General features: G+C 37.9%; 1 protein-coding gene across 1 annotated transcript; it reads right to left on the reverse strand.

The window, feature by feature from the left end:
• Window positions 1-1,375: 1,375 nt before the first annotated feature.
• Window positions 1,376-26,688, reverse strand: LOC137636346 (gastrula zinc finger protein XlCGF57.1-like). The gene is made up of 2 exons (XM_068368753.1): window positions 26,582-26,688; window positions 1,376-7,050 (listed from the first exon to the last, which is right to left on the reverse strand). Exon 2 carries the CDS (start codon window positions 6,562-6,564, stop codon window positions 5,095-5,097), a length of 1,470 nt encoding a protein of 489 aa, XP_068224854.1. The 5' UTR covers window positions 6,565-7,050; window positions 26,582-26,688; the 3' UTR covers window positions 1,376-5,094.
• Between the last annotated feature and the right edge of the window lie 812 nt (window positions 26,689-27,500).

A 27,500-nucleotide genomic window follows, 5' to 3' on the forward strand; every position in this document is an offset into this window, starting at 1 on the left:
TATGGATCCCTAGGGTTGTGACATGTTTTTAAATAAATGTAAAGCTTTCAAAGCAATGTTGTACCTGAATTATGATACTCCACAACATGAAGAAAAAAAAATCTGAAAATGAAAGGTTCAGATATTGCAACAAATAATATAAAACAAAAAATTTGGAGATAAAAGACTGAAAGACCTAAAAATCTCCATAAATAATTGAACTTGGTGGCTGAAATTCACTTAATAATCAAACATTTCATCTCAGTTTTGAACGTTGCAAAACCTTACATCCTTACTTGCCCATACGCAGTGCATATTCTCTCACCAAACCAAATTGATTTTATGATGTTATTCGGACCCATGGTTAGCTTTCGTATGTCAGCCAGTAATGTAGTGAGGTTTTAAGGTTTAAAGGCCTCTCATGAAGCTTTATGTTAATATTAACTAGAGGGGCACTCACTAAAATGCAGAACTCCACCGTGGCAGCTTATTTCTCGGCCTTTTGCTCAACCTTGACCTTTGACCTTAACATGTATTAATTGGTGTGGATTTTCATACACTAAAATATGAACCAAACTTGAGGTATCTGTGACAAAGATGTCCAAACTTATGGCTGATTGAGTGAATCGGACATTTTGCTTGACCTTGACCTTTGAAACTGACCCTCTAAAATCTAATCATTTCCAGCTTTTATATAACAGTATATCCCTGCAAGTTCCATTATTCTACCATTAAAATTGTGACTAGAAAGCTGTTCACAAACAAACACACAAACAGGGGGTAAAACATAACCTCCTTCCACTTCGTTGGCGAAAGTAGTAGCTTATCATTTGGTTACACAATGAATTATCATGTAAAGAAATTAATTCAAAATGAAAAATCCTTTAAAATATATGTACATTTCTAAGGATGGTAAAACGAATTTAAGATTGACTGGAGCATTTTATTGAAATACCATAAAAAACCTTGGCGTTACAAAACAGCAAATAAGTTACAAATGTAAAAAAAACTGAGCACTACTTATAAAACGTATGAAAACGGTAGACACTTAGTATAATATAATAAATCATTCGAAGCGTATGAAAATCTATTAAAAACACATACACTATATCTATAGCACATTTATTTTCTTGGCATACTAACTAGAGCAGTCACTAAATTTGAGAATTTTAACCCTTTATCTTTTCTTTATTCTTAATTATGGAATGTAAAAGAACAGTTATTTTACTTCTGAAATATCGGAAACCAATTATCAAATATAGCAAATTATCACCAAACACTGAAAAACATCTATGGCTTATATATCATTTTCAGGAAAGGTATTGAAAGCTGTCATATCTAATTAGCATACAGTTTTAATATATATATATATATATATATATATATATAGTGGGCTCTCAACCTTTGCAAAAAAAGCGAGCAAATATATGAAATTTTCACTTTCACACATACACCACTACAATGATTGAATAAATCCACATTTTGGCAACTGTAAACCCCTATTCCAAAATTAGTAAATACATTTGCATGGTCAATTCACAACCAAATTGTTTTGCAAAAAACACACAATATGAAGACTCTATTTGGGTCCAGGACCTTAACTTTTCAAATGAAATAAATGTATGAGCGTGTAAACTAGGATATACATTAGCTCGCCACCGTTTATATTTCTAATATGCCCAATGCCCGCTCTAAATATTTCCTCAAGTATTGTCTATCCATTTTAAATTACTAATAAGTTGTAGATCTACAGCACATGTACATACACATATTTGTAAACATGGAAGCATTTGATGCTATGATAAGACTGTAGTTCATGATCCGATCTGAAGCAATGTAGAGTTCCTTCGCTAACAGTCAATCACACAAGAGCTGAAAGTAATGTTTGCTGCTATCCAGGTTTGAACCTAAGCTACAAAAGTTTGTGAACTATTAATGGAATCAGCGGCATTTTCGTTACAGTCCAAACTAACAGGTTACTTTCTTCACTGACAACGATGACAGAGCTGGAAATTATATCAAACTGCTAAGAACACTTAAGCTCGTAGTCAGTACATGAACTATAAGCTGAAGCACCGGTACTCCTGAAAACATGAATCCTAAACAAGCAACAGCATATTTCAATCCTGTTACTTTATCTAACACATGGGAAGATTTACATGAAAGCAACTAACTACTGAGAAGACATCAATAATGTGAAAGCACAGTTTTCTCACACAGATTGAGATGAGAGAACCATTGTCCTCCTAAATCACAATGTAATGACTCAACTTTGCATATCATTATAAGTTACGACTTTCTACTTTTGAGAGGCGCAAAAATACATACTGGTTTCATTATGCACTTATTCATGAAGTCAACTACAATCTACTTTATTTCAATTTGTATTTTTTGATACAATAGAAATATCACATCTACTTGCGTATTCTGGTTTATATATTTAAAACATGAAGTTCCATTAACAAAATTCTTTAGCTTTACGTACTGGAAAACATGATTCTATGAACATTTTTGAAAGATATTTTAAGCAGGAGGAAATGTGCAGATTTGGCTTAATTATTATTATGACCACTCTGACTACATCCCCCTTTAATACAAGTACTGTACACCGTCGAAGGCCTAACATCAACCTTGATGGTCATCCTACAAAGCTCTCCAGATGACACACTTGTAAATTTCTAAGGACTAGAGTACACTCTTATAAATTAGAAGTAAATAATTCTAAGGACAGATCTTATAACTCTACGTAATAACTTATAACTAATACAGTGTTGCTGAAATAGAAAGCATTAGATTATCAACTCTTTAAATTGACTAGACTCTAGAGAATGTGACGGGATATTAAAGCGGAAATTATTCTAGAACAGGAAAGATTTCCTCAACATTGAGTAAACTAAAATGTAAGTTATTGCGGGATAAAAAATATCTCAATAACTTGATCCTTATTATTTACTAGAAAATAAAAATTATTAAATTATAATAAAAATCACTGTAAAATTACACATCATTAAAGTACCATTTAAAACACATAAGAATTTAAGTTAATACAGTAAAGTAAGAATGAATAACATGGAATGAGATTGTATACGTGAAACCAAGTTACAGTAGCCGAAGCTGGGAATAAGAGAGCCTTTCAGCGTTGAGTTTAAACCGAGATATAAATCATCACTTGTAATCCAAAGTTAGAGGTTAAGTAGAAGGAAAAAAAAATAATGCAACTATATGATTTGATGGAAAGCTTCAATGATCTTTGGTAATGCCTATGGTATAAAGTGGCTTGTGCGCTGACGGTACTAATTCTTTACTGGGAATAAAATATGAAGAATTTAATTCAAGAAACCATTAATGAATCAACATCATTGTTGCAAATTTAGCTATATATCATAAGGAACCTAATTTTATCTATGGAAATTTATTTGAAAAGATACTATTGCACTCATGTAAAATTGCATATTTATGGAAATGTTAATGGAATTAAAACAATAATTTTTTCTTGTAACACCAACAAGAATAATCTGGATTATAAGGTTCTTATAATCCTAAGTATACACAGACTTCTGTTTGAATATCACAAGAATATGTATATAAAACGACAAGATTATTATCCACACTAGGCATATTCTTATCTTCAGTCATCACACAAAATAGAAAACGACAATTCCGTCGAGACACGCCGGAACGTGATATGGTATATCAATGAAAGACAATATATCACCTCCATTGTGAAGTTTCTGTGTATTGTATTTTGTACCTAAAAGTTCAGTTCCCTTTTTTCTATTTATTGTGATACATTATAGCAAAGCAATCATATTGTTTTATTGGTATCTATTTCTGTATGGTTGTACTCCCATTTGTATGTTTATTGATATCTACTTTCGAAAATATCAGAATTAACGTGAAGAGCCATAAAAGGGACTTTGTACATACACATGTATAAAGCATCACATATTTTAGACACATCACAGTGTTTTCTGAAGCATTTACCTTGGGTAAATATGAAGAGCTAATACTAACATACATTTTCATTCATTAGTTTAATTACCTTTGAAGTATAATGCTATCTTGATTTCTGAGTTTATACATACTTTATGCATAGACAATTGCTATTTTATATCGAAATGAGCATAAATAACAGGGCTAAATTATCACAATAAATCATATAAAAATAATAAGCTCAAAGGTATCCATGAGCACTATCTGGACATTGTTAGCTAAGCTTGCTCGGATATGTTACCGTCATTAAAATCATGAATTTTCATATCAGGCCTACAAGTACTAATGTCACTATCATTATTCTTATCACCATTGTGAGTATCAATATTACCCAATGAGCATAAAAAAAAAAAACAAGATACAGCCTAAAACATTCATTACAACTACCTATCTCGCATTACGAGCATTGTTTTGTAAATCACAGTTACGCATTTGTTTTACTCTTTTCCAATAAGAGATTTATAGGGTTTTTACACTAGCATTCTTCTTCATTACTTCACCTAATGAAACTTTTGATTGAAATCCTACTTGCCTTCTTCAAATTCCTTACATCAGTCCATGAAGGACAACTTGTAGCTAGTAAGACACGTTTGCATACGAAAGACCTACATATTTGTAATTGTGATTAAGGCGATCGCATTATAATTAACAGTTAAAGAGATAAATCATACATTTGAATTAATTTCAATCCTAGTTTTAGAAGGTTCTGTATTCTATTTTTCTTTGTGACAAAACTATAATTGTAATCACAAGATTTGTTAGTTGCTTACCATTCAAAAAATGATGATCAGGCAAAATAAAGCTGTACCTTACCTACGAAGCTCTTGAATATTATCACAATACGCTATATCTTATCACTTAATCCCAATATTATTGAGTCTAAGATAGTGCAATTTATAAAACAACAGCTACAAAATATCTTAAACAAGTTTTATATCTTATTGTACGTTAGATATTTCATCTAACTTTCATCACCTTCTCAAACTATTTTTTCTTTTTCATAATAAATAACGTCAACATGATATGTGTTTAAATGTATTTGCCCTTTCATCTGATTTCATTTCCAAAGACATTGTTATGGTAATGACTAAAATATCTGTGAAGCCAGGTTACAGTATTAAATCAATCAATTGAGATACCATTCCCTAATGTATCAATTTCTTCAATGACAAGTTCTTGTTCAAACTCTATCGGAGTCTCATCTAATAATATTTCTTGGTAACATGGGTCATCCTTAGTTAACCATAGGTCAAAGTTACTGCTACAGCCATCGGCAATTTTTAGAGGATCACCAGCATCAATTCTAATTTCAACTGACTCCAAGCTTTCAACAAAGGGAAGATACTCAATCATATTGCCTAACTCCTCCCGTACATAGAGTAACTTGATGTCATTAATTTCGGATGCCAATGAATCGGCATGTTCTATAGACAGTGGTTGCTCTTTATGAACATGCGTCTCCGTATGTGCTTTAAATGCCACTTTAGAGAGAAACTTTTGCTTACAGGTACTACATTCGAGAAAACTTTTATTTGAATGAGACTTAATGTGGTGCAGGAGATCCCGCTTCAGACAGAATTGGCGTAAGCATATGTTGCATTTGAACGGCTTCTCGTCAGAGTGCGTTCTCAAATGATAGGCAAGATTGCTCCTATGTGAGAATCGCTTATCACAAACTTGACATACAAATGGCTTCTCTCCGGAATGAGTCCTGTTATGAAAGACAAGGTATGACTTTAAAGCAAACTTTTTATCACAAATATTACAAGCAAAAGGTTTTTCATTAGAGTGCATTTTTATGTGGTATGCCAGACTCCCTCTCTGTGCAAACCTTCTTCCGCATATATTGCATTCAAACGGTTCTTCCCCCGTGTGCACTCTTTTATGCGACACGAGGGCACTTCTACGAGTATACTTCTTATCGCACTCTGTGCAAGCGAAAGGTTTTTCACCTGTATGATCCCTTGTGTGACGAATGAGATCACTTTTACGAGACCATTTCTTTCCGCAAATGGTACAAGGAAAGGGCTTCTCCCCAGTGTGTATTCTTGTGTGGTTCACAAGTTCACCCCTAAGGGAGAACTTCCTTCCACAAACGGTACATTCAAATGGCTGATCACCCGTATGAATTTTACGGTGGTTGACAAGGTGACGTTTTCTGGAAAACTTTTTTTGACAGATTTCGCAAATAAATGATTCCACACCTCGGTGAGATTTCGAATGAGATATGAGATCAATCCTCCGAACAAACTTCTTGCTGCATACGGTGCACGAGTAGGGTTGCTCGTCAGAGTGAATTTTAGTGTGGGAGATGAGACAGTCTCGCCTTGCGAACTTCCTTTCGCAAACTGTGCACGCGAATGGTTTATCACCAGTGTGAATTCTTTCGTGTCGGAGCAGCCGATACCTCTTTGAAAATTTCTTCCCACAGACATTACATTGTAATCCTGTTGAAGGAGGATGCTGATGATTATCATACAGATGATCATTATTGCGGGTTAAATGCTTTTCAACCAAGTTAACTGGAATGTCTGATACATCACCAGCCAGGTGGGCATTTTCAGAACACATATCATGGGAAATATTATCCATTTTGGAAATACCTTTTGTTAATTTCCTTTTGACGACACCGATTTTGCACACAACTATGAGAAAATGACAGTATCATGAAGCTCCGATTATGAATTATATTTCTAAATATTTATAAAGACACAGAGTCATACAAAGAATATAAAATACCCTGGCATAATGTTTGAAAGTATAAAAGCTAACCCTATATTACCTTACATGATTTATGACATAAAAAGGGATTGGCTGATATTTTAATACTCTACATGTTCCACAGCCTGAAACATCGATTGTTGGATTAGACGTCGAGGAGCGCAATGAGAAGGAGTAAATTTTGATATCTTGCGGCATTGCAAATTCGAAATCAAGATATTGAGAGCTATAACTAGAAGTAATTGAAACATACAGCACTGGATATCTTGAGCTTCATTACTGCTTTGTACTCTAAAGGCCACAGTACATCACGTTGCATTATGATCTCACTGGATGCTTGACATCACACTTCATTATCTGGAGAAGATAAAAAAGATTACAAGGCAATAGTGATAATGTAATAAAATTAAATAAACTTCATTGAGTAGTTAATAATACATAGACATATTGTGTAGATTCTTTGAAAAAACATTGAGATTAAAAGATCAAGAATTTTAGGGAGGAAATAGAAACGAAAAACCTCATTGACGTGTTTATCACTTGGACAAATAAAAATAATAAATCAATTATATCAACATGAATGACTGTGTGATGTTTTGTGTTCTTTCCAATAGAGACAAGAAAACTCTACCACGAGATGAAAAGATTTCAGATCATATAAAAGCTAAAAAACCTTACTTTGTGTACCATTGAACAAAATATTTATATGTATTTAAAAACTAAAAAAAAATTCTTTAACTAGGAAAACCTTCATTCACTCTAAGAGACAACTTGAAAAATTATTCAAAACACATAAAAGTATCTCTTTGTTAGAAAGTCAAGATGGACCCCAAAAAATCAACCAGAGGCTTTATTAATAATAGAGATATTCATGAGTGTGGGTAGATAATTCTAGTTATCCAAATACACAACAAAGGCCACTCCATATATAATAAAGAATATGATTTCACATTCACTGAATCGATAAACTTGACCTCTTTCTACGTTCAAGTTAAAATTACTATCTATTAAAAAGGAAATGGAAAATTAATTACAATGTTGTCCTTAGGTAAGATATCAAAGTAAAGTTCGTCAAAGTTCTTTTGACCCTTAATAGATTGTGGGGTAAAACCTTTTAACGTTTTGTGTTTGAAGTTACAGTGTACTTCGTATCCTTGTTTCTGTAAGCACCGTTTGGTAAGTGTTTGAACTTGTTTGAGGTTTAGATTGGATTTAGAAAAATGTTCAATAATAGTAACAATAATAATAATAGGAAAAATAATTAAAATAATCTCACCTACATAATAAAGAGGAAGTGTCTGGCTATATACATATATATATATATATATATATATATATATATATATATATATATATATATATTCTTTTTTGGGGGGAGGGGGGGAGGGCTCTGCCATATCGTCCTGATGGAAGGTTCCTTTAGGTAGCTTCAAAGGGATATTTGCTACAGAGATACTCCCAGAGGAATAAACCGAAGATCTCCAGGATTCTAACTCCTGGCCCGAGTATCCAGTTAAGGATATCACTAGGGATCAGGGACGTATGTTTTAGATACAACACATAGCAATCTTCACCCTGAATAGATTTAACTCGTTGATGAGAGGGGGAAGAGTGGCGAAAGAAAAGGGGTGCCGTTCTAGGTACCCGGTGCACCTCCTATCCGTACTACTACCGGCCCCCATTCCTTTACTTGTAGCATATAAGCTAGGTGGGCTCCCAAAGTTTTCCCGGTGTTTTGTTGCAAGTTTTCGAAATAATCATGCAATCTCCAGCATCTTCATCCTCTGGAAAGTTGAGTATTAATTCTTTCCTGTGAATAATTTTAGGCTCCCTTCTCATAGTTATATTCCAATAATTTAAGTGTGTTTGGTTGAGCGTTGGCATGACCGGAGGCGGCCATTTTGCGACCGCTGTCGCCAAATACCATTACATTTTATTTACTTAGTAAGGCGACATTTCCCTGTATTTAGTTATAATTTTAGCTAGTTAGGCAAATTATACAAGTGAAGATTGTTAATACAGAAAAATTGTTATTCCTCTTCAAATTATGTAACTTTACTTTTCGTATTCGGTGGGAGCCGTGGCCGTACCAACCATGCCGGGAACCCGGGCGGTACCAACATGGCTGTGGTTCCTACCAGAGCTAGGCTAGCCTCGCTCATATATACGTTAGTAAAGTAATTCCCCACGATTAGCCTCCCACTATCCTTCATTATTAAATCAGTTGGGGACTTACATCCTCTGGAATTACGAATAATGTTCAATATATATTCTCTTTTAGAGAAAAGAGGCTAAACCCTTCCTCCCTCCCTGAGTACCGCCGCCATTACAGGCGGCATCCACTGTCTTTCCTCATTGCCGTCGAGTAGAACTCCGTCTTTTGGTTAGATAGTAACTAAACACCGTCTTTCTTCATTGCCGTCGAGTAGAACTCCGGCTTTGGGATAGATGGTAATTAACTCAGGGTGCTCTTGTCTTGCCGCCGACGATGTCACCAGCAAAGGAATCATATTTCCTCTGCCGCCAACGACATCGTCGGCACAGGAAGCCTCGCTTCCCCAGTCCACTGTCGGAGGTAGGCGGCATACCTGCCACCACCTCTCCTCCAGTGAACAATAAGACTCTTTCCCTTCCCCGTTCTGTCCTTTAGTACCGACATTCAGACAGTTATCCCGGCTTGCCAGGTTGTCTGCGTTGCCGGCCGGGACCCTACCGGCGGCAGTTAGCCCAGTCGCCTCAGTCACATTCCTCCTTATGTCCTTCCTTCACCGGAAGTGAATGTCACAGGGGGAAGATTGAGCCGGCCCTGACGGCTGCCAGTAGGAAACCCAACATACTTTTGAGAAGTCTTCAGCCTTCTCTTGGTCTGCCATCCACAATTATTGCTGTCGTCAGTACAGCTGGCGGCAGGCCTTTTGTGGATTGATGGTAGCTAGAATCAGAAAGATTCTTACGCCTTCCATTAGAACTCTCATTTTAGCAAGGACACAGTAGGCAGCCTGATAGTCCTCCTACACTTCCAATTGTTGTGCTAAACCATAATAATAGGAAACTCTCCTTCCCTAATGCTTCTCTCTCTCTCTATCAGTTAGTGCCGCCAGGCACTAACCTAATACCAGTACGTAGTACACCGGCTGAACTACAGTATACAAAAAATAGAATAGTATAATTATTTTTTAACATACTCTGTGTTTTCTTTCACAGTCTATTGTTGGGACCACAATATAATGTTGAGTTTGAGTAATCCCTCAATACCCAGATGAATCCTTTGATCACTGGGACCCTAATAAATCACCGATCATTATTATTATACTACAGGTGGATAAGTTAGTATAAACACTTACTAACCCTAACTCTAAGTACTAGAGTTTCTTCCACCCTGTAATCTCCCTAACAGGGAATCTAAAATATTATTATTGACGGAGATCTCAGCAATTGCCTGGGAGAGGAAACACAGATATGGGTCTTTCCTATTTCCTTTCCAGCTTACTATGCTAAGCTACCATTTACAATAGTGATTAATATTGCTAATAAAATGTATGCATTTATATCTATGATATAAAATCCACTTCCTCATTGAAACCATTTCCTTTACAGGAGGAGCCAATGGTAAAGTGCGCAGCTATGTTCTGCAACCACAAGAGTAGGAACTTTTGTGGGCAAACGGTGTGCAGGACTCATGCCCCCTGTTGTATCGTGTCTGGATCCCTGAATTATTGGGACCCGAAGGGTTGATCTACCTGCTCAACTCTGCTAACCAACGGCTTCGGAGAAGCCATCCCAGTCACTGTGGAGACTAAGGACAAAGCAGGGGAAACCCTTCGTAAGTGGGTAAGAGGGTTCCAAAAGAACTCTCCGTGACCTTACCTACCTAATGAATCTCTAAGGTGCCTTCTGTTCCCCAAGGTGCTAGCAAACGCAGTAGTGACCCAGGAACAGGGCCAGCCTCCTCTCATACAGCTGAAGATCGACGCGGACATCCATGAGGCACTAGAAGGTATGGACATCCACCAAGAACGGATATCAGATGTGTCCAACGACACAAAACAGGACCTACTGCAAGAAGGCCTTGAAGAAGACGTGGATCTACCACGCACAGAGGAAGAAGGATACGTTTCGACGGTAACTGAGGACCCTCAGTTCACCGTTACGGCATACCAACCTATGCCATCAACCTCTTCAACCACAACTCCTCAACCAACTACACAGGTCGACAAGAGCGAAACAATTCTCACGTTGATCCAGCAGATTTTGGAATCGTTCTGGAAGGAATAGAAAGTGATGAAGCAATCAATCCAACAGAACAAGAGACAGATACAGGAAAGAGATCACCCTGGAACTTCCAGGGGCTCTATTAAGGCCCTTAGAGTATCAGATCTCCCTTACTGCTCTGAAAAAAACCCCTGGAGGTACACATAGCACATGCCCATGATGAATGGGAAGCTATTTGTCTCAGAGAAGTTGGGAGCCAAACTGTTTGAAGATCTTGAGTTCTGGCCCAGCTTTTCAGCCTATCCAGACTGTTACGTGAGACTGCGGGATGAACTTGCGTCTGGTCAGGAGACGGTACCGAAGGAAGCCATTGTCTTCGAACATGACAAGGCACAAGCCATCCTTGTAAAGTTCTTGAAAGGAGCTGAATACACCAACTCCAAAGTCTCAGCACTGAGCAAGAGGCATCCCACCTTTGTTGCTCCTTCCTCCATCTCTTTCTCCTTTTCGGAGAAAGCTCTAAAATTTGTCATTAGGACAATCGAAGAGGGCAAACCCTGCCCATCTCAGGAGGAATGCAAACCATTCTCTCTAGCAGTGCCTACCTGCGAGGAGAAGTGGAAAGACGTCCATCTAACCTTCTCCGTCTCGAAATTGGATCCACAGATAGCAGGCCAGCAGTTCAATGAGAACCTCCCAAAGTTGCCAGACCCTCTTCTGAGGAGAGAACAGGGGACGAAAGAGAGATTAGCGGCCTCCCTTTCTCATCATAACTGCCTGGAAATGTGCGCAGGCCTATATAATGCCCCAGAAATGTTTGTTTTCCCGGATAAGTCTCACATGGGTACCCTTGTGAAGGACTTATATGCTTTCATCAAGAATGACCTGTAGAGAGCACGTGTTTGCCTCGGCAACAGTGAAACACGGACCCAGGAAACTGATTTCATTGTGCATCTTGGGCAAGGACCCTTTCCCACAGGAAGCGGTCCGAGAAGTCATAGCCAAAGCGGCCACGGATAATAGGAATTTTCTCCAAAAGTGGGGTATGACATCAAAGAGGAAATCTTCCTCAGACGGAGATTCCCAACCTAAGAACAAAATCTGCGCAACTTCTGGCCATGACCATGGCCAAGGTGACTCAACTGGTAGCACAGCCTCAAACCACCTTCCAGATGGTCCCTCAACAGATGGTAGCCCAGTCGCCAGCATTTAATCCTGGCTTTGAGAGGCAGTCGACCACCTTTCATCCTTATGAAGGAAAAGGCAAAAGAAGAGGTTCCTTCGGAAACCCCTCACGGGGCAGAGGAGGACGCGGTCACAGACACAAGTCCTCAGGACCCCCCAAGTACTGAGGGGTTCCAGGTAGGAGGCAGATTATACCACTTTCGGGATCACTGGACCTTCGATCCCTGAGCCCACAGCCTAATCTCGAGTGGACTCGGGTGGAGATGGAACAGAACTCCACTCAGTTTTCCAGAATTCTTCCAACACTCCACCCCCTTGTTAGAAGAATATACCTCAGAAGTTCAGAATGTTTACTTTGCAACACATAAGGACCCTTCTACCAAAAGAGGCGTACACAGTCTCAATAGTAGGCCAGTCAGCAGCCCCTTCTCCTCCTACCTAGGATTCAAGCTACAGAAAAAGAAATTCGTCTTCAGAGTAATGCCCTTCAGACTGAACACAGCCCCAAGGATATTCACAAAACTAGCAGACACAATCACCCAACAGCTACGCTCCCAAGGAGTTCAAGTGGTAGCATATCTAGACGATTGGCTGGTGTGGGCAGCATCCAAAGCTACTTGTCTGCAAGCAGCCAAAAAGGTTATCCAGTTCCTGGAACACTTGGGCTTCAAGATCAATCTCAAGAAGTATCGCCTTTCTCCAGCTCAAAAGTTCCAATGGAACTTAAAGTTACACCACCTCTCCATTCCATCCAAGAAGAGGAGAGAGATAGCGGGAGCTGTCAAGAGACTAATCCGTCACAAGAGAATTTCAAGACGCCAACAGGAAAGAGTAATGGGCTCTTTCCAGTTGGCAGCAGTGACAGACCCGGCACTAAAAGCACGTCTAAAGGATGCGTCAGGAGTCTGGAGAAGATACGCATCAAACGCTCGAAGAGATCAACAAAGGTTAACCTCGACCCAATTGCCCACGCTATTAAGGCCGTGGTCAACAGCCAAAAGCCTAGCACGGACAATCCCCCTGCAACCACCACAACCATCAGTTGTGATACACACAGACGCTTCCTTAGAAGGATGGGGAGGCCATTCTCACGAGAGAAATGTGCAGGGGAATTGGTTGCACCAGTTCAAAACCTTTCACATCAACATCTTGAAAGCTATGGCAGTTTACCTGACGTTGAAGAAATTATCCCCTCGCATATTGGTCCTGGACAACGAAGTGATAGTAAAATGTCTAAACCTACAAGGCTCGAGATCACCTCACAACAACCATGTGATACTAGCCATCTTCTACCAGGCAAGGAAGAAGGGATGGCACTTATCAGCAGTTCACCTACAAGGGTTCCGCAACGTGACGGCGGATGCCCTATCCAGGCAAAAGCCGACAGAGACAGAATGGTCCCTAGACACCGACTAATTCTCCTTCATCTTGGAAAAAGTCCCGGAACTGTAGATCGACCTCTTCGCAACAAACGACAACAAGAAACTACCTCGTTACATAGCCCCTTATACGGACTCTCAGGCAGAAGCGATAGACGCCATGTCCCTCGACTGGAACAGGTGGAATCACATTTACCTGTTTCCACCAACCAATCTCCCGCTAAGAGTCTTCAACAAGCTAAGATCCTTCAGAGGGACAGCAGCAGTAGTAGCCCCCAAATGGCCCAAAAGCAATTGGTTCCCTCTAGTTATAGAATTGAAACTGAAGCTGTTTCCTCCGCTGAATCCAGTTTTATCCCAACTGGTCCATAAGTCAACTGTCTACGCTTCATCCTCAAGAACCAACAACTTACATCTCATGATTTTCTCGCCCTAGCAGCGAACAAAAAGTTTGAAATCTCGAAGGATAAAGTTAACTTCATTGAAGAGTATAAGTCAAGTTCGACTAGGAGACAATATGAGTCATCTTGGAGGAAATGAGTGTCCTTTGTGAAAACAAGAAATCCAACAAAAATATTGATAGATCTTGGTCACGCTTTCTTCATACACCTACACGAACAAGACCTGGCTTCCACCACGATTACCGCGTGTAAGTCGGCCCTGACTAGACCACTTCTGTACGCTTTTGAGGTGGACCTCACTAGTGAAATCTTCAATAAGATCCCAAAAGCATGCGCTAGACTCAAGCCGGCAACCGCTCCAAAGCCCATCACGTGGTCTTTGGACAAAGTCTTGCACTATGCTTTGAACCTAAACAATGATGATTGTACTCTAAAGGATCTAACACAGAAAGTCATCTTTCTGTTTGCAATAGCCTCAGGAGCTAGAGTTAGTGAAATAGTGGCCTTATCCAGAGACGAAGGCCATATTCAGTTCCTAGACACAGGAAAACTGAACCTTTTTCCTGATCCTGCCTTTCTTGCCAAGAATGAGCTACCCACTAAGAGGTGGGGTCCTTGGAGAATCTGCCCACTGAAGGAATATGTCTCTCTATGCCCAGTAGAGCGTCTAAAGGTCTATCTTCAAAGAACTTCAGACTTCAAGGGAGGACAGTTCTTCAGAGGCAAAACTTCAGGATCAAACCTATCCCTAAGACAACTGAGAGTGAAGCTCACCTACTTTATTCGCAGAGCGGATCCTGAGAGCACACCCGCAGGTCACGATCCAAGAAAATTTGCTTCTTCATTGAATTTCTTTCATTACATGGACTTTGAGAGGCTCCGCTCATATACTGGTTGAAAATCATCCAAGGTCTTCTATAAACACCATGCGAAGCAAGTACATGAAATAAAACACTTTGTGGTGGTGGCAGGTAGTGTCATAAAACCTGTCGTCTAGTACTGCAATGAACAGTGGACTGTTTTGGGACTTAACAGTGTATCGGGTGAATAGGTATTCGTACCCTCTAGTGCAAATCATTACGATGATTAATAGGCTGTTCTATACAGGTGCATAATCTGACCACTAACACCAGTGTCGTGTTGACGTTTGCATCACAGTGTTTACGCATATCCAAAATCTGAGCAAGTCAGACAGATTTGGTTTCACATCTCCATTGAGTGGCATTATTCCGATAATGAAATTATATATATATATTCTTCCTTTACAGGTCAATATATGAACCCGGATGTGAATGAATGCTGGATCAGGTTCTTATTTTGTTGCAACCACATTTAATAATGTAATTGCAAAATAAAGACAAAAAATTTATACCCATCTTATTTTTTACTCTTCAGTTGCTTTTAAATGAAGCATACCAAAGTTTTATTTTATCTTTATAGATAGAAAAAATTTGAGCCAAGTACAGATTTCCAACGTAATTAAAGGTAACCTCTAAAAAGTTTTCCTTTTGTTCCTACGGAAATACAAACCTTGAATCCTTACTGTCGAAGTCGACACTTTCCCTACAGGGGGTAGGAAGCACTAAACTTGTTTCAAGCTTAGTGGAAATGACAGTTAACTGGAATTTCATATATAGGTCTAAGAGACCAGGTAAGGAATCAATTCAAGGTAATAGGCACACACACAAACCCACAGATATAGTACTTTAAAGTAATTTCTCTGGTATACTTCCATCGGGATGACATGGCCGAGCCCAAAAAACGGATTTTGAGCAAAGCGAAAAATCTATTTTCGGGTGAGAGTGCCATGTCGTCCTGATGGACCCACCCATTTGCTGACCACACCCGAAACTACTCTATCTGTGGCTATTCCTGCTTAAAGACAAGTAAAGGAATGGCGGCGGGTAGTAGTACGGATAGGAGGTGCATCGCATACCTAGAACGGCACCCCTTTTCTTTCGCCACTCTTCTCCTTTACATCAAAGAGTTAAATATATTCGGGGTGAAGATTGCTATGTGTTGTATCTAAAAAATACGTTGCTGATCCCTGGCAATATCCTTAACTGGATACTCATGCCAGGAGTTAGAATCCTGGAGCACTTCGATTTATTTCTCTCGGAGTATCACTGTAGCAAATATCCCTTAGAAAGCTATCTAAAGGAACCTTCCATCAGGACGACTGGCACTCTCACCCAAAAATAGATTTTTTGCTTTGCTCAAAATCAGTTATACATATACTGTATGTATATATATATATATATATATATATATATATATATATATATATATATATATATATATATATATATATATATATATATATACTGTACATTTCTTTCCAGTCACGCTCAGCTCTCATTGCCCCTCCGGAGAGAGGGTAGTAATACCATGGTGAGAGGAGTGTGTGTGTGCATGCATATCTATCTAGATACTTAGCCATCATTTTTGACAGGTTGCATACACTATCAATAATGATAATAATAATAATAATAAGAACAAAAATAACTATTACCAATTTGCACAGAGTCAGCACACAAATCAATGCGAGTGAGCAGCTTGTATACAAAACACAATAACAGCAGGTAACGATGACCTTTCTATGGGCTCGTAAACAAAGTGTTAATCAAAACTGATCCAAAGGTTATTGTTAAGGTATACGACAACATTGAGTACTGATGGTATATAGTTTGCAGAAGAGTGAGAACATTTCAATCAGTTTAAAGCAAGCCTAAGGCTGATTGACAGAAAAACTATGGTACGCACTTTTCAAATTGTACAATATTACCAGATGTGATTGTGTACAGGGACAGAAAATTCCATTTGCCTCCTTATCACATAGACCCTTCCATAATAATATCAAACTTCCAGAGAAATAAAAACCATAAATAAGTATAAGATAACCATTACTGATCATAACACACAATAACAGAGTTATATCAAGAGATAAGGAAAATATTGAACCTTATAACTTTATTGGCAAATAAATTTATAACAGCGACATGATGAACGCATGACTGTTTAAACTAACTAGTATTACATATATATCTCATGGGTACTAAAGTGATGCATTTGCCATCAAGTATGACTGAATGGAATAATTCGCTGCGGCAAATTAACCCCGCCAATGATTAGCTGCTGACTTTTAGCTACCGAGTATGTTTCTCCACCACCATTTTCAGAGATGATTCTCCACAACAAATAGGTTGTTGGTTTTGATTATATTGTTTACTTATTTATATTGTTTGGTTGTTTGATCTCATTATATTCATGGAAGTGTTTGCTTATATATACAATTTAGGGCACAAATTCCAGATTATTTCTGGGTAAATTTGTATTGTATTACAGGGTGTGATTTCGAACAGAAAATATATGTTTTCCTATAGTAAATAATGTGATTTAACAGAATTTGACCTTAATTTCACTCGCAAACAAACATATCAACCAATTAGGCTAACTTTAAGTTGTCGAATTGGTTGATGTTATTACGGATGATATGAAGGTGAAAACCGGTTAAATCACGATATTTCCTACAGGAAAACATACATTTTCTGTTAAAATTGGTAAATATAAACAATGTTGTCATATATGATGGGTTAAAATATTTAAATATAAACACTAGTTCAACGGCGACACTTCCCTTATGGATGTGATGCGAACGATAACATTAGCAACGTTACCAATGATACACAGTGTTACCGACGATGACGAATGGTACACAGAATTACCAACGGTACGATGTCATTACTAGCGATAGCAATGCTAGATATTTGCATAGGTATTTCAAATATTTTTTCCATTTAAGTTTTACACAATATATAAAAAGTACAAAAAGGGCACAGAACCTAACAAACCCACCTAACCTAACCTAGTAGTATGACAGGTCACAAACCTCAGGTATTTACTGCGAACGGTAAAATTCTCCATGTTACGAATGATACACAGCGTTACCAGCGTTACGGTGACATTACTAGCAATAGTAATGCTAGATATTTCCATACGTATTTTAAAGAATTTTCCCATATAAGTTTTACACAATATATAAAAAGTACAAAAAGGGCACAGAACCTAACAAACCCACCTAACCTAACCTAGGAGTTCCCCGGTCACAAAACACATATAATGACTATTGGGGAATGACTTACCTTTTTGCAATTAATATCATCTTCCATGGGGGTAGACGACTTTTTCCCAAACATGTACCTTTATAATAAGTAACGGTATAACCACAACGACTTTTCTTTTTGGTTCTAGGAATGATGGTTTCGGTATTACAATAAAATACGTGAATGTCTTTCCTGTAAGATAGGAGGGAAACGACACTTGGGGCACTGTAAGGGTTGAGGAATTACGATGTGTGATTTCAGGAAATTAACAATATTGGCTTAAGAATAATAAAAAATCACCATGGAATATAGCAAATGTTTTAGGAACGGAATACTGAAGCCGTTATAAGTATCTATAACTTCCTCCATCGCAAAATACGAAAAAATAAACCTCACTTGAAATGACGGACACCTTACTAGGACAAAGGTTACAAGGGAAAAGGACTTGGTATGAACAGACCACTTAAAGAGGCAAAGGAAGGGGGTAGGGAAATATCAGTAGACAACCCCCTTGTACAAACTTTGAATAGGTACCCGTTCGTGATTGGTTAATAGAAAATCAACGGAGTGTAGAGGGTAAACATGAATGAACTGTATAGGGAAACTAGTCCAGAGAAAGAATTCATGTATGATAAATAATATTGAATGGAAATATAAAATGAGATGATTTTAAAAGGAATAGGATAATAACACGATTAATAGGTAGGGGAAAAGCTTCTGCGCAGGGGGGAGGGGTTTCTGCGCAGGGGGGAGGGGTTTCTGCACAGGACGAAACTGGTATGCACGAACGAACAAACGTACGGGTGCTAATGATAGCATGCAGGGTTGACAGGTTGGCCTTTTTAGGGCCAAAATAATCAAATTTAACCTGTTTCCATGCTAGATACCTAAATTTGGCCTATTTGAAATTGGTTAGCCTTAAATGCTATATATTCGACCTTTTCCTAGTATCAGGGTGGCCTTTTAAAGGTGCAATTGATCAGATGTTGGCCTTTTCTCATTTGGAAAACCTGGTAACCCTGATAGAATTCAAAGCTAACATTTGATCCACATCAGACGTTGACAGCACTGGTTACTGTATTTTGCCATGAGACAATCTCTGCAACGGCGCCTCCAAAGTTTATTCAGATATACTGTTTTGTATTTTCCTCTGATTATTATACATTCAAGAAGTTAATGTATAGAGAAGAAAAGGATTGTTTTAGGGTTATATATCGTTTCCCCAGTATGTTTTCCCCACCCAAAACCCCGACTTCCCACAGGGGGTCCCCCATTATCGTAGGATATAGATGTATATATATTTCTGAAACTATTCATTTGCGACAGGAACGAGTGTCATTTTCGAAGAGAGCGTAATTTTTTCTATAACAAAAAGTAGTTTTTTTCCTAGGTTACATTGCCCTGTAATACACTATAATAAAACCTATTTCTGTAGCTTTTACTTTTTTTTCCATTTGCTCTCAGGTCTTCAAAAGGGAAATAAAAATTCTCAGTATATATGGCTTTTTGAACATTTTTGATAAGTTATCTGACAGTGATTCAAGTATCGGATTTTGGATTAACACTAAGAAAGGCGATGTAATTTAAATAAATAGACACACAGATTTCACTTTTGCAGTTTCAGACCTGAACAATACTATAGAGAGAAAAAAAGGTATTGTAGACTCATGAACAACAACGGCGTAAAACAAAATTCATCGCTACATTTTGGATAAAGTCCATATCTGAGATGGGGGTGACATCCTTAGTAAATAAAATATATAGATTCTACTGTTATTTCAAATGATAACTAATACAATGAAATATACACTTATCTTAACCCTTTTACCCCCACGCTATTTGGAAATTTCCAACCCTTAACCCCCAAGGGTTATTTTTTATTCAAGCACATTTTGCAGTATATATTTTTCAAATTGCTCTAACAGCCTTATTTTTTGTCATAGAGAGGTCAGGTTGGTCTCATTCTCTTGGAAAATGCCTGAATTTTCTCAAAAAATTATCAAAAAAAAAAAAAAGAATTGTACATAGCATTTTTTTTCAGGAACGTACCGGTACGTCCAGGGGGGTAAAGGGATGTGTTTTGTGAAACGTACCAGTACGTCCTTTGGGGGTAAAAGGGTTAAAAGAATAGAATAAACATTGGGATACATGGAATCGTGTCGAAAATGATAGCAGTCTTTAGATTTTAAATATTTGGTACAACTAATATTTTGAAAATAATCATGAAAGTACCATAAGATACTACATCAGAAAACATGTCAAATGATGACCATCTATGAACACTCGGGTAAGACTACCCTTTCATATAGCCTACATGGTCTATACAAACATTTGAACATCTGTAAACAAAAGAAACAATAATACCGATAACTGACGGATATTTTTTTCATATTAGTCTGTCAACATTTTGATGTTTGTCTATTTCTTGTCAGCTACATACTAGTGAGTGTTCAATTTAATAAAAAAAAATATATATATAAAGTATATATCTCATACTGTATTATACTGTTGCTTCAAGTTCCAATTACAGCCTGCCATGTGATTATGTATGCTACTGCACATTACGTAGTTATATAAGCATAAATCTTTTTTTACAAAATAATGTGGAAAAGAAAATGGTGTTGAAAATGGACTAACAATTCTTTTCCTTTAAAACAGTATATAAACTATGTGTAAGATATTAAAATTTATCAATCTATCTCCTCATAATTTTAATTTTGACGCTGCACACTATGTTAGGTTAGGTTGAGATCCAGTATATCATCTAAAATTAGAAAATTATCTTTGTGTGAATTGACCTATATAGTTAAAAGTGTCAAGTGCAACTATAAACATTATAAGTAAAATAATTGAGGCTTTCTACATGCACCAGATGGCTGCACCTTCTAGAGTACTTTTAGTCATATCTACTTCTTAAAAATGACTAAGCTTAATAGTAATTTTAGCCTAGGCTAATTATGTTATATTAATCTTGAAGCTATTTAATGGAAAAGCATTATCCTTTCTTTACCCTATCACAAGTCAAAGATATAAGAATGTGCGATGTATAACGACAAATTATCACAAGTAAATCTAGCCTTCCCCTGCGGCAGACCAGACACGACGTCCTACGTTGGGTTAGAAGAGAGCGGTAAATTTCTATTTTTACTTCTGTTGGCAATAGGCTATATATCAACCAAAATAATATCAAGCTTGAAGTGTTATATTTCACTCATATTTGTGAGTTGGGTTACCCTAGGCTAAAATTATATTTACGGACGTAGAAACAATTTAAACCCAAAATATGTTTTCCTGTAGTAAATAATGTAATTAAACCCAATTTTACCTTCATTTCAAACCCAAACTAACAGAACATCCAGTTCGACAACTTAGTGCCCAACTACACACTCACTAAAACTGGTATAATTGAAATGAAGTCCAATTCGGTAAAATAATACTATTTACTACAGGAAAACATTTATTTCCTTTTCAAAATGTTTTAATCCTAATCTAATGGTTCTTGCTTCGTCGTGCGCTCGCTTCGCTCGCGAAAAAAAATCAAGCTCCACATGTACTGGAACGCGGTAATGGTAAGCTGCGCACGCTAACCTCAATAATTGATTACTTCTTAATATTCATTTGTGGTATATATACTTTTTTTAGAATAACTAATGGTTTGTACTTCGCCGTGCCCTCGCGAAAATAGAAAAACATCAATTTCCTATGTACTGGCAAGCGGTACATGTTGAGTTGTACCCCCCCCCCCCCAATTTGCTCTTATTTCTTGGTAATTATTCCACAGATTTTTGTAAACCTGAAAATCACAGACACTAAAATTCAAAAAAAAAAAAAAAAAGAAAAAAAAAAAAAAAATTGTGCAGTTCTCAATGGATTTATTGTACGTTTAATAAAATAATGTATATAGAAGAAAAGGTTTGCTTTATCATTCTATACCATTTTGCTAGTATATTTTCCCTACACAAAACCCAGGGTTCCCACTGTGAGTCCCCCGTTATCGACGATATATATATATATATATATATATATACAGTGAACCCTCGCTACTTCGCGGTTCGACAATCGCGGATTCACCACTTCGCGGGGTTTTCCCATAACCCATATATATATACATATCGCGGATTTTCCGGAAAATTCGAAAATACCGCGAAATCTGAAGATAACCAAATACGATATTTTGTTACCTGTAATTCCATTAATACTGTAATTATAGTAATATCTGCTCTTACTGATTGTTCATTGCATTACATATGATATATAATTCAGCACAGAAAGAAATAAAACACGAAAAGAGAATGTGATCATACGATAATTCAGTACGTAGTAAAATTAAATCGAACATGAAACGCAAATCAGATGCAGTCATACCATATTAGAATGGTGTGTACTGTAATGGATGTGCTTCTTTTCCATGAATCTTTTGTATGTATACGTACGTAGTACAGTACTGCATCCAATAATATTCTTTGTTGCAAAAATCACATTTCGAATAAGTACTGTAAGCGTACGAGAGAGAGAGAGAGAGAGAGAGAGAGAGAGAGAGAGAGAGAGAGAGAGGCGTAAAATAGCGTACGTACGTAAATTTTTATTATTATTGTTATTATTATTATTATTGTTGTTGTTGTTAATAAAATTATTATTGTTATTATTATTAATCATTATTATTATTATTATTACTGTACAGTATTATTATCATTATTTATTATTATTACGGTATTGTACTTAATCTACGTACGTTCAGTGTGCGCGGGACATCTTCTATGAGTAACCAACGCACCATAGTACTGTATAAGACGGGTTGTGATTGGTTCAAGCGCTGATAGATGACGAATCAAAACTCAAGTTTTGTTATCTAGCCTGTGATTGGTGTTTGGCCCGCATCTCCAACCCGCAGCATCAGAGTTCTCGCGGGACTGCATCGTTCACTTTCTCTTTCCGCGTATTGCTGAGTAGACGTTCTTAAGTTTGTGAAGTTGAATCTGTGCTGTGTGCGACTGTTTTAAGTTGAACTTTTTGTTGAACTTTCTGTTACAATGGCTCCCAAGCGTTCTGCTTCTAGTAAGGCTGGTAGTGAGCCTAAACGCCACCGAAGAATGATGACGATAGCTGAGAAGGTTACGCTTCTCGACATGTTAAAAGATGGTAGAAGTTACGCGGCCGCCGGCCGCCATTTTGGCATCAACGAATCCACCGTTCGCTACATCAGGAAGGACGAGGCGAACATTAGAAAGACTGCTGCAATCACCTTTAGCAGATCAGCGAAGCGAGTCGTTACAACGCGTAATAAAACGATCGTACGCATGGAAGGTGCTTTAGCTGTGTGGATTGCCGACTGTCGGAAGAAGAACATAGCGTTGGATACGAACACCATCCGAACAAAGGCTTTGAGCTTGTATGAGAATTTTGCGGCAAAGGAACCTCATGACGACGATGGCGACCATGCTGAAGAAGATGATGATGTAGATGATCCTCAACCAGGGACCTCCACTGATTCCCAGCGTCAGAAACAACGTTTTTCCGCCAGCAAAGGATGGTTCGCGAAGTTTCAGAAACGCTTCGCCCTGAAAAGCGTTTCCCTGCATGGGGAGTCTGCTTCCGCTGACACTGCCGCTGCTGAAACTTACGTGAACCAGACTTTCAAGAACATTATCGCTGAAGGTGGATACAAGCCGGAACAAGTGTTTAATATGGATGAAACCGGCTTGTTTTGGAAGAGAATGCCGTCGCGAACTTTCCTGTTCAAAGAGGAAGCCAAAGCCTCTGGCTTTAAGGCATTCAAGGATCGCGTTACCCTCGTGATGTGTGGCAATGCTGCTGGATTTTTGTTAAAGCCGGGGCTTATTTATAAGTCGAAAAATCCTCGCGCTTTGAAAAACAAAAATAAGAATCTCCTTCCCGTGTACTGGATGCATAATCAAAAGGCATGGATTACGAAGATGCTGACCTCCAACTGGTTCCACCAGTGTTTCATCCCGCAAGTCCATGAATATCTCTTAGAGAAGGGCTTGCCATTCAAGATCCTTCTCCTTATGGATAACGCTGGTGGACACGCAACTGACCTGTCGCGTGAGGGCGTTCAGGTTGAGTTCCTGCCACCCAACACCACGTCATTAATTCAACCAATGGACCAGGGGGTTATCAGGGCGTTCAAGGCCCTCTACACGAAGAATACCTTGGCGGACCTCGTTGCGTGTGTGGATGCTGCCCAAGATGACGAGGATGAAGACTTCAACTTGAAGGCGTACTGGCGGCAGTACACCATAGCCACGTGCCTGCAGAATATTCAAAAGGCACTTCAAGAGATGAAACCTGCAACTGTAAATGCGAGCTGGAAGAAGCTGTGGCCCGATATTGTTTACGACGACAAGGGATTTACTCCGTCGGAAATCCAACACTCTGCAATACGGAAATCTGTGCAGTTGGCTGCCATAATTGGGGGTGACGGGTTTGGCGACATGACGACTGAAGACGTCGACGAGTTGTTGGACTGCCATTCCCAGCCCCTAACTGACGCAGATCTCGAAGACCTGACGAAATCGGCAAGTGAGGAAGAGAGTGAGGGTACCCAGGAAGAGACCCAAGAAAATGTAGAAGAAACGGGCTTAACATTAGAACGGCTCGCCAAGTTCTGCAACCATATGAAGGAGGCGAAAGAAATGTTGCAAGAGTGGGACGAGGATATGGTTCGCGCGATGCAATTCTGCAACAAGGTCGATGACATCACGACTCCCTACAGGATGCTCTTGGATCGAAAAAAGAAGCAGCGGCAACAACTTCCGATCACAATGTTTTTTCAGCCTCGCAAAAAAGAGCCAGTTCCTCCTGCTAGTATGCCTTCGGAAGAAATTGAAGAAGTTGAAGAGGTGTCCCAGGAAAAGACACCTCCGTCTGAAGAGACGTAAAATACTATCATTGACTGCACAGTAGAACACATCATCAGCTTCATCATCATCATTTCTACTGTGCAGCAAATTCATCGCCATCGTCATTCAAGTTTTTCTGGAACTTCTTTCGTGGTGAGTACAGTAACAATCTTTATTTTTTACTTTAACCTGTTTTATAGTTTAGTACTGTACGTACTGTATGCATTAAGTTAAAGGGAAGGTTTTAAAAGTCTACATGTTGTAACCTATCATATTTTTTTTGTTTAAAATTTACATTTACGTACGTAAAACAATCTCTCTCTCTCTCTCTCTCTCTCTCTCTCTCTCTCTCTCTCTCAAATTGTTTTCCTGCTTTGCTACGTACAAGTACTGTATAATTTATATTTGTAAGGTAACATATTTTGTAAATGCTTTGTACTGTAAATACTGTATGTACTGTATCATTATTTATCACTATCATCATGCGTGTTAAATGCCTTGTTTGTTCTGAGCGTGGTTGTTTACTGAGCGTACACGCCGTCGTTTCAGGCGGCGTCATAAAGAAAAAGATTTCATTTGGAAGTCCTAAGAAAAATACGTAAACTAAAACATTGGTAATAAAAAAATCAACATACAGTACTGTATAATCAATATAATCGATGCAAAAACTAACCATACGTACATATATGTGTACACTAAATGAGTTTGTTTCTTCATTATGATCAGAGATGAACGTAAACAAAACATTGGTTGCCATTTTTTATCGTGCTTTTTAGGTGTTTAGGAAACACATGATATAAAATCGCCTTTAATATTTGTGCCTGTTTTAGTTTAGGGTGCTGTAGTACATGCATTAAGTGTTCTGTACATTACAGGGTGTAAAGGGTGGTTTGTTAACAGTACTACGTACAAGGGAAGGTTTTAAAAGTCCGAATATACATGTTAAATAAATAGGTAAATATGCTGTCACTACTTCGCGGATTTTCACCTATCGCGCCCGCGTCTGGAACCTATCTACCGCGATAAACGAGGGTTCACTGTATATATATATATATATATATATATATATATATATATATATATATATATATATATATATATATATATATATATATATTACATTAAGTATTATCTTGTGACAAAAATAAGTGTAATTTTCAAAGGAAACGGGCATTCTTCTATTGAAAAAGTTGGTTTTAATAGTAGAGATTTTTCTATCCGTAACCATAATAAATCAAAATAAGGAGCCTTTGTATATCAGCGGCCAGTTCCTCCATCATGCATAAAAAATGAACATCAACTAACCTAGACTACCCACCCCCATTCCTGACCTAAAAGCCGTGTCCTTACCTACCTAACTATCATACATTCACCCCCGAAATAATTATTGTTTACTCATATTCGTAACTCAACTCGGGTCACCCTAAGCTAGGCTAGGGAGATTGGCTAGTGTACCTACGTTAGGCTAAATTTCGGCAATGGTATATATTTTATTCTTGTACGACCTTATGGTAAGTTGAATGGCTAAATAGGCTATGCGTAAAAATACAACAGGAAGTCATAAATGAATCTATTATAATACATTTGCATGATCTATTCCTTCACGATCGACTACCTAGAGCGGACGGGAATCGGGACATTTGGCGGTATGTGTAGCGCATATTACGCTAATATAATACCTAAGATATCTTGTGATATGATAGTATTGTGCATAATTCTATGCTATATTAAGACAAAACAGTATTTACCTGAAAGATCTTCGGGTTATAGCAGTATGAAGACAGACCCAATTGTTGTTTAGGGTTCTAGGTTTGTTTACGTCTAGCGCGTCGTCTGCACTCGAGTCGGATTCTAATCAATAGCGGGGAGCTTCGCCTTGCACCGGCTCACCCTATTCCAATCTCCATTTTGATTTCACCCTTATTTTTATATGTTTAAATCGTATTTAAGAGTCATTTCTCTTCAGAAAATTATAATTTGTATATGATAATTCTTTTTGATAGCATTTAACATCATTATTCACTGTTTTCGATATATTTTCCTATATGAAAAGTCAGTTTTATCTACCTGACAAGGACGCCTACATAAAGACAAGTATTTAAATTCTACTTTTCCATTTCATTTACACCCTGACATGCCACAGCTGGTGTAAATTTATCATTATTATCTAATTCTTCCTGTTTCTTTCTTGAATATTTCATTCAAAACCGTTAGAAATCCAAGAGAACATTGTATACATCTTCTCTGTATGACCCTTTTTCATTCATGTTCGATGTATCTCATAGATTTAAATGCATATTTTGTATGTATATGTCTCAAGTAAGTATTTAAGATTAATCCTACGTAGTCTATAGTAATAACCATTAGCTAATGAATAGTTATTTTAATTATTATAACGTAAACATTTCAGATTAACATCCTTTGCTTATCAGATAATATATCGATTTGAAATAAGGGTTGAAAATTGGCTATTGGCCATTTCCCCCCCCCCCCCATCTCTCTCTCTCTCTCTCTCTCTCTCTCTCTCTCTCTCTCTCTCTCCTTCTCTCTCCTCTCTCTCTCTCTCCTCTCTCTCTCTCTCTCTCTCTCTCTCTCTCTCTCTCTCTCAATTGAGCATTACTTCGGTTATCCTATCTTTGTTATCGTATTTTTTTTTCGGGTACCAGA

Source organism: Palaemon carinicauda, unplaced genomic scaffold (assembly GCF_036898095.1).
Source record: "Palaemon carinicauda isolate YSFRI2023 unplaced genomic scaffold, ASM3689809v2 scaffold277, whole genome shotgun sequence".
NCBI classification, from domain to species: domain Eukaryota; kingdom Metazoa; phylum Arthropoda; class Malacostraca; order Decapoda; family Palaemonidae; genus Palaemon; species Palaemon carinicauda.

Bases quoted from the DNA above. Each gene is read 5' to 3' on its own strand.
- LOC137636346 (XM_068368753.1), bottom strand. From the start codon at position 6,564: ATGGATAATATTTCCCATGATATGTGTTCTGAAAATGCCCACCTGGCT.